Source organism: Schistocerca piceifrons, chromosome 2 (genome assembly GCF_021461385.2).
Source record: "Schistocerca piceifrons isolate TAMUIC-IGC-003096 chromosome 2, iqSchPice1.1, whole genome shotgun sequence".
NCBI classification, from domain to species: Eukaryota; Metazoa; Arthropoda; class Insecta; order Orthoptera; family Acrididae; genus Schistocerca; species Schistocerca piceifrons.
Window position 1 is genome coordinate 58,018,741 of NC_060139.1, and position 9,376 is coordinate 58,028,116.

General features: G+C 37.0%; 1 protein-coding gene across 1 annotated transcript in view; it reads left to right on the plus strand.

Annotated features, from left to right (window-relative positions):
* The window catches only part of LOC124776274 (protein ECT2), a 212,628-nt gene that overhangs the window by 91,970 nt on the left and 111,282 nt on the right, over positions 1-9,376 (plus strand). The window contains exon 7 of the mRNA XM_047251178.1: positions 6,156-6,287. Within this exon, the coding sequence (XP_047107134.1) occupies positions 6,156-6,287 (132 nt within the window). The remainder of the gene's footprint in view (positions 1-6,155; positions 6,288-9,376) is intronic.

The window sequence follows — 9,376 nt, forward strand, 5'->3', positions numbered from 1 at the left end:
ATTGCCTGTCACACAACGCTCAACAATTAAATTGAACTGATGGGCGTAACAGTGAATAAAGTGAGCATTCCTGTACATTTCTCTAATTCTAGTTTGAACTCCACTTTTGTGGCCACTCATAACAGGAGCACCATCGGAATACTGAGCTATCAGTTTTTCAGGTGTTTCACGTACATTCATTTTCTCTAGCTCGCAGAGAACAGCTGCAGTTACATCGTCTGTACTGTGACTTTTTGGGCGTACAAAGGAAATAAATCTTTCATTTATTTGTCCCAGTAGATCATAGCGAATTATTAGGACCAATTGTGACAAATTTGCGCAGTCAGTAGTTTCATGAACTTCTATTGCAAGAAAGTTTGCTTTCGACAGTTGACTCCTGATGATATTGAGGCATACCTCATAAATTGATTCCAGGAGTTTATTTTGAATTGTCTTCGATAGGCCTAAGAAAACACGATTTTCTGATTTCTCAGTGTGCTGCTTCAAGACACAGTCCAGTTCTGCCATAAGACTGACTAATCCTCGAAAAATTCGTGGGTTTTTGGAATCTTCTGTTTCGTCGTGGCCCCTTAAGGCAAGCTCGAATTTCCCGCAAAATTTAATACAGCCTATCAGTTTATCCAGAATATACTGATTTTTTGACACATTTTCATTATTATATTACAGTGGTAAGCACTGTCTAATTGGCACATAATGTCCACTTTCCTTAGCATTGAAAACTCAATGAAACCACTTAAATATTTTTCGCTGGAATCATGTTTTTTCACCTTTGCGTGAAAATTCTTTAAGTAAGTGATACCAGTTTCAGGCCAGGCACTATCAGTAATATTTGTAAGAAGACAGGTGAAACAGAAAAATGCATTTTTCACTTCACAACCACACAACCACTCAGCTGAATCATATATTGCTGTATTAAAACTGCATTTGTATCCTTGCCTAGATTTACACTGTTTCTGTTCTTGATTAATCGTTAGATCGGGTCTGGGTGCACCAAGTTCTTTCACTTTCATCCTATGGCTGTGTTCCAAGTTTTTACGTATTAAATTGCACACTGAATTCATATTGTGCTGGTTTCACACTCGCGGTATGTCGCAGATATTCACAAGGAAGTAAAACTCACTAAAATCTTGCAAAATACACTATGAAAAAGAAACTTGCTAATATCACACGGTATCAACAAAACCAGTTAGCATCAGCAAGCTAGGAAAGTAAAGTAACGGAACAAATTTCGCGTGCTTTGTCCTCTAATCACTTATGAAACTCTCGCTAGATGGCAGTACTGTTATGTTACTGTAGTCTTTGCACTCTGGCGGGATATTTGCAAACTTATTCTAAATGTGGATAAAATAGCCAGTGGCAGAAACAAAACAACTATGTAAAACATTATCAAAACAATAATACTAAACGTTGATTAATGACGCATCTAAGCGTAGTAGAGATGTGCAGAGACAGAGTTTGGATAGCGAAGTTTCGGCCACTCTACATTCCTTTCTTACATAGATAGTTGAACATGAAAAATGTGTGGTGGTTGATATGACACCCTTAGGCCGCAAGCTCTGAGCCTTCGGGTCGCCCATAAAGAGCAGTACTATGTAGAAGCCACACCCACAAACCGCTACTACATGCAGCTTACGGATGTTCCAAGGCGCAGCCTAAACACTACTAACTGTTCAGAAAACATCTATCAATACAAACAGTTTCAAAAACATTAACTGTCGTTATTTTAATCGGAATGGGAAATATGCAAAATTCATCCTGATACTTTAAATTATGTAATACGTTCTTGCGAAATTTACTTTAACATATATTTTGGGGCGGCTCCGCCTCAGAGCCTTTAATTACGAGCCGCACCTGCTCAGTATTATAGCGGTTTATGTAACTATTATTGCAATTTTCCACCTAAAATTGGATTTTATTTGGTTCTTTGACACTAGTTGGCTGTTGCCCAGTGTCCATCTCATCTTGCATCTTTGCTGTTATGTCAAATTCTATCTTAAATGACAGTTAACCTCCTAACTTCTGAATCTTATTGTTGCCCCCCCCCCCCCCCCCCCCCCCCCCCCCTACGCTGTTATCAGCGTTCATTGTGATGTGATGAGAATGAAAGGGGTTGTGTCAGCTTCTGGTTCTATGCAAACAGGGAGAGAGAAACAGGCAGATATGTTAGGAAGCAAGAGACATTGTAACATTTTCACATCAGTATAGAAGTGAAATGCAATACATATTCAGATCAAAACAGCTATGTTCTCAGGTCTAGCCACAATGTCGGAAATTGCAACATATTTGGAAGAACCAGCCAAATATTTGTGACAACAAAGATAGAAATTTCTCAGCTGTGGTGTTTGAATAACGATGATTGAAATAGTGATATCACAGATATCAGGGTTGGCAAGCAAAAAATGTAGGAAAGATGATGGTCCACAAATTAATGTAAACCGTTTCTCTTCATTTATTTTATTTATCCTTGTGTTATTCAAATGTAGACAATCAATAAATGGCTTAAATTGAATATAAGTATGATGTTAACTTTTTAGGCATGTACTTTGTAAAAAAAAGTTTGTAATTTTGATTAGTCAGAATATGTTAAAAATAAATTTTTCTCGAAAAGTCTCTTGAGGAAAAGGGGGTCATCTCATAGTCATGGTCGTCTTATACTTGGGTAAATACGGTAACACTCCTTTATTTCATTGGAGCACAACGAGATCTGACCTCCTTGAAGATAGACAAGTGTGTGAACCCAGAAAAAAATATGTACAAATATGAAAGTTTGTTTCAGCTGTGGTATAAGAACAGTATCTGATACAACACTTGAAGATTTGCAGAGATAAATAAAGTTCTTATATCAGTTAAATGATTCATTTATTTGATTGAACTTTACAGTAGTTGACTGAAGAACACACACAGTTATGAAAAATTAAAGGTAAATATGTGCACAGCTCATAAAACTAGAAAGTGTATCTACAACTACATGAATCCTCTGCAAGCCTCTGTATAGCACATGGCAGAGGGTACCTTCTAGTAATTTCCTTTCATATTCCACTCGCAAACAGCGCGCAGGAAAAATGTATGTTTATATGCTTCCGTATGAGCCCTAATTTCCCATATCTGATCTTCATGGTCCTTACCTGCAATGTATGTTGGCAGCAGTGAAATTGTTCTGCACTATGTTTCAAGTGCTGGTTCTCTGAATTTTCTTGATAGTTTTCCTTGGAAAGAATGGTGCCTTCCATCGAGGGATTCCCATTTGAGTTTCTGAAGTGTCTCTTTAACTCAAATTTGTTCCAAATGTGTTGTTCAACACCTACCAGTAATGAATGTAGCAGCTTGCCTTGGAATTGCTTCAATGTCTTCTTTCAATCCGACCTGGTACGGATCCCAAACACTCAAGTAGTACTGAAGAATGGGTTGCACTAGTGAACAGTATGTGTTCTCTTTTACAGATGAACCACACTTTCCCAAAATTCCCCCAATAAACTGAAGTCAACCATTCACCTTCGCTACACCAATCCTCACAAGCTCGTTCCAGTTAGAATTGCTTTGCAACATTATGTCCAGGTGTTTAAATGATGTGACTATGTCAAGCAGAAACTAATAATGCTGTATCTGAACGTTATGGGTTTGTTCTTCCTACTCATACGCATTAACATTTAGAGGTAGCTGCCATTCATTGCATCAGTTAGAAATTTTTTTGATCTTGTATCCTCCTACAGTCACCCAACTTCGACAGCTTACCGTACACCACAGCATCACCAGCACCCAGCCACAGATTGCTGCCAACCCTGTCTGCCAAATCAAGCGTGTATATAAAGAATATTAGCAATCCTATCACACCTCTCTGGGGCACTCCTGATCATACCCTGGTCTCTGATGAATGCTCACCATCGAGGACAATGTACTGGGTTCCGTAACTTCTGAAGTCTTCGAATATATATATATATATATATATATATATATATATATATATATATATATATATATATATATATATATAGTATATATATATATGTGTGTGTGTGTGTGTGTGTGGTGTGTGTGTGTGTGTGTGTGAACCTATTCCATATGACTTTGGCACCAAGTTTTCTTCAGAATTTCTATGGCAAATGCATTGAATTCAGAGATTTGAAGGTGTCCAACATTGGGTTTTTGTCCATTCTACAACTCGTATGGAGTACATTTCAAATTATGTGTTGTTGGAATCCTATTTAGTGTTATACAGCATTATTAACTGCATGTGCCATAAAAACTTGGGAATCGTCTTGGCTTTCAACATCATACACGCACTTTCAACAATTTTAGATTAATGCATTGGGATTGTCTGTTCTACTGTGTTATGTGTTGAACAGTTGTTTCTAGCTAAATTTAAAGGCTTCTCACAAGCTGTTTCCTGTCACTCAGATGTGAGTGCTGCATTTGTGAATTCGATCAGTGATGTCAGGTTTGTGTCTGGGAAAGTAAACAATCCTGTACCTGGTTGCATCATTTTAATGTGATATAAGAAAATGTGCATCACTAATTGATTCAAGTGACGCCAACCCACAGACGTCTGAATGTATAAATTCATGTGGGTTCATAGAATGAATTCTCTCTTCAATGTTGAACTTGCTTTGCCTGCCTTGAAAAAAACTTTTAAATATTGTTACTTACTTTACAGCTTTCACAGCAGTTTCTTTGTTGTGCCCTGTATTTGAGTTTATGTGCATTCTGTGCATGTGATGTCACTTATTCTCTGACAGTAGAATGTGTCATTTTAGGGGTCAATAATAAAATTTAGTGATTTTGTGAATGAGGGAGCCCGAAATGTGCCTTTTGATGTGTAATATCCTAATTTAAAAGTTTTTTTTGTTATTCATAAACATTTAGCTTGGTAAATTTACGCTAAAGCATTAAATTAAAATAAACTTCACCAAAGTTTGCTCAAAAAGTGGATTAATGACCTCAGACAATTTTCTTTATATTCTCTTTGTCTATTATCAATCGCTAAAAATACAGTGTAAATAATGTAAAGAGCTTCAACCAAAAATATTAATCCAATCTTGTTTATATTGATTCTTAGACAACAATCTTCTGCTTTCTTTCTGGCCTCTTAACATATCCTTCCCATTTCTCATCTTGCCAGAAGCCTCTGTCCTCATCACATACTGCCCTACGGACTGTCCATGACACTGCCACTTTGCAACTTGCATTAGGTATTGAATAAACTGTCTTATTTCTCATATTTTGAATTCATAAGTAAATGGAGGTTCATATACTAACCAGTCTATCCGTTCCAAAAGTGAAGTTGCATCTGGATTTACTACAGTTGTTTTCCTAGGCCTAACAGATTGGTCCCCTGATGTAACATCATCATCATTTCTCAATTCAGTTATCTTCTGGACCCCTGCTTTCCTTTCTTTTAGGTCTTTTGAACATAAAAGTGTCTGAAGTTCCATTCACCAGATGTGATCCAAGATGAATGTGGGATTGTTGGCAAAACAATGTCTGCTGCTGCCTTTGTTTTGACAACATTTAAATGATCAATTGTGCTCTACACACTCCTAATGCCCTTTTTTACAGGCAGTTTTATAAAAATATTAAATTCTACTAAAAAGAATAATGGGCCGTCAAATCTTCTTTGGTCTCTTCCTTGTGGATCTAATAATCCCAGTGGTGTTGCAACTATCTGGTGTTGCTTTCTTACATAGGAACTCTTTAAATAATTGTGCAGGCTTTTTCACCATCTCTTCCCCAGATTTTACTATTTCTTCTGTTATACCATCATTAACTCTTCACATGAAACAAACTGTTTTCTTGTGGTGGTACGATGCACTCCTTCTCATTGTCTGTCATCTGATTTCTTGTTTCCTTTAGTACACTGTGTATATCTTTACTATGTAACACTGAATGTAGTTGGAAATACAGGAAGAAAATAGTTAAACAGGTCTCACGTACTTTGGTCGCAACATTTGGTCATTGCGTGTCTTATTGAGAGTATCTTGAATGTAAGTACTAGCCATCCATTTTCTCTTAGTAATTTGTAAGTTTTTCTAGCCTGTTAGGAAATTAATAGTTTTGTTTCAAGATACAATTAATTTGGTTTGAAAACTTAATGTAGCTAGATTTATTTAAGTGTTTGTCATTCAAAGATAATTTTGTATGTTTTCATTTATTCTCTTTAGGTTGTGGATGAATCAAATGTACAAAGCGTTCCTGACCTGACCATTAATGCTCCAATTGTCAAAGCAGAATGGTTTTGGAAGTCTGTACAAAATGAAGCACAAGCAGATGAGAAGGAACATCTGTTTGAAGACGTAAGTAAATTGGTACCTACCATCACCAAACACTGTCTCTTGTAGTGAAATGACGAAGTATATGCATTTTTATTTCTGAACATTCTTTGTGTGATTATCGTGTAACTTTCATGTGCAGGTGAATAAAAATCATTGAGTTAATTACTAACCCATCTCCAGGGAAAAACCTGTATACTTTGCTATGTGCCTGAAAACGAAGAACGAGTGCCTTGAAATTGACTTATAAAAAAAATTGTGATTGGGAAGCTTTTTGACTAAAATATTTCCTTTCGCAAAAACTTTGAACAGTTTTTCTCAATGATTTTCACTTGTTTGCTTCTTTTGGATCTATTGAAGCTTTTGACGAATGATTGTTTCTGTTGCCAGGCATCATTTTCCACCTGTAATCAGAATGCATCTCTGGTTTAAGGTGTTTCTTGACTTGCGTTTGTTCCCCCACCCTCTGACAGATGAGTATCATCTGAATTTTTTCATAGCCCCTACAATAATACCAGAAATATGTGTACAGAGGACACTAGTTGGTAATTCCTGATCCACTAACTGGATCTATTCAGGTCAGAACAATGTATCCTTTGTTTATTCCAGCCAGCCTCAGTCTTGCTCATTGCCTCCTGCGATAGTACCAGAGATAACCAGAGGAAGTGAACTACTTGGGAACTTCGACTTCCTCACTAATTAATGAAATCTGCTGACCAGTTTTACACAATAATGTTAAGAAATTGTGATATTGTGAAATATTTATTAGATTTGTTGGCTTGGGTTGTTATTTTCATAGGTATCAAAGTGCAGTGCAAGCTGCAGTGTTGGTGCAATGTAGTCGTGCAGGTTTATGCATATCCTGCTGTCCCTGAAAAATGATTCGTCCAATAGATCACGAACACTTCCTGTCTCATTTAGGTTCCTGCTGACTCCTCAGCTACAGTGAGTTGATGACGTCACTCCTTTCATTATATCTTTCTCCATATGTTTCACCTTTTCCCTGTACTTTCTTTTTTTGTGTTCTTCCTAACAGTTCCATACCAAACACCTTTAAGTTCTTTCTTATTGTGGATATAAGCTTTCGATGTTTCATATGAGCCGTGCATGTCTCCCGTCCCTGCCTGGCCATCTGATGCTGCCCATGGTTTCCTGCTGTTGCTTCAGCTGAATATTGAATATTGCGATGGTTATGTAAACGGACCATGGCTACTTCTTTCTCAGTTTTTATTGAATGAAAAACTGCTTTATTTCTTATAACTCTAACCTATCAAATATACCTGTATCAATAGTAAATTAAATCATCAGATTTGTTGCTGATTCCACTGCTGTACAAATGTTTGAGTAGTGGAACAAAAACTGTAGACTTGGTTCTTTATTTGGGAACTTTGCATTAACCCTTTTAATGCCATGCAATTTTCAAGGTATCAGCTGAAAAGTGCCAGGTGATTTTGTAGTGAATTGCAGAAGTTTGTTAAACTTACCATAAAATCTGAACCGTTTATCATTGGACCTTAGTTTTGTTTTTCTTATATAGCTAGTACCTTCAGCTACAGGAATATTAGCAGAGTACACTATTAGGCCTCATACTTCTAAAGAAAACAATATTTGTATTAGAGTTTTTGAGTGGAAAAAAGTAAAACTTTGGTTTTAAGTCATATTTAGCCAAATGTAAAATAATTGAATTTAAAATTTGTGTTCATATTATCAGTCTAAATAGTATTCTGAATGATGTTATATTTGTTTGTGTGTTTGTGTCACATATTTTAGAAAATAATGCACCCTGAAAAAACTGATGCGAAAAATGGGTAAAACATCTATAATTTTGTCACTAGTTCCAACAGAAAATAATATATACCAATTAAGTTTTAGGATCATTTATTGACACACAAATGTTGACCAACAGATTTGGGATGTAATCCCTTCTTACTTGTCTGTCAAGTGTAAAAATTTTGGGAGCAACTGAAATCTATTTGCGAAAACATTCGGGAAAACCATGGATTTGCCATATCTCCGTTTGTTGACCAGTAACTAAAAATTGTTGGTTTCTTTACGAGTCCCATATTTAGTATTACTGCCACAAAAGCCCCCATTTCTGGCCTGTGGTATGATACCAGTTTCTCACACGAGAGTTCACTGATAACTTTACATTTGCTTCGAGAAATAGCCAAGCATGTCTGTTTGTTTCCATTGCCATTAACGTAAACACTTGCACTGAAAAAAAAAAGTTTAAAAAAATCAGTTGGCTTAGAATTTATTGGTACATGTTTGGGGCCTGATAATTCCGAAAATGTGAAGCGGTGGGGAGCAGGATTGTCCAACTCATCCGTTCCAATTTCAGCAAACGTGTTGCTGGCTGCAGTCAATTTTTCAACATTGTCTTCATCGTTGCTGGGTGCAGATTCGGCTATTGATGACTCGCATGATGTGATATCACCACTAGACCACTCATAGATCAATCCACTGTCCGAAAAACCTGCAAAATCGTTCTCCCTTTCACTACTTTCTGTGGTATACATCACACTCAAACGAGGCTTCTTGCTTGGTGGCGGCATATTACCTTTGAAATGAACAAAACACAACCATGTGTTTGAAACTCTAAAATATCGATTATTGGCATCGACAATCAAAACGAAGTACCTGACGACTATCTTTCGACCTTAGTTTGTCTTCACAACATGAATATACCACGATCTGTGCCTCAGTTTGAAAGAAAAGTGCGCGTAAATGGCAGTACAATTAGATCGTACCTGGCACTTTCCGCACGTACCGCACGATCCGATTGGATCGTATTTGGCACTGCAAGGGTTAATACCTGCCTAAGTTATAGTTGGTCAATGAATGTGAACACCTGTGTGGTATTTGAAATTCGATTTTCAGCACCACACAATTTCATTCATTCCTTCATCATTTTGATTTTGTTTGCTACACTCTAGTTTCTATTCTTCTCCAGTACTTAGAAACAGCTCAGAGTCCAGCAGGCTGGCGTACCTCGCAGGGTACTCCATCTTCTACAGCTTCTGTTCGTGCAAGGAAGCGGAAACGCTTAAGAGATGTGGCATCACGCCTACTGCAACAAAATGAATCTCCAGCCATTCACAAAAGGAGATCAT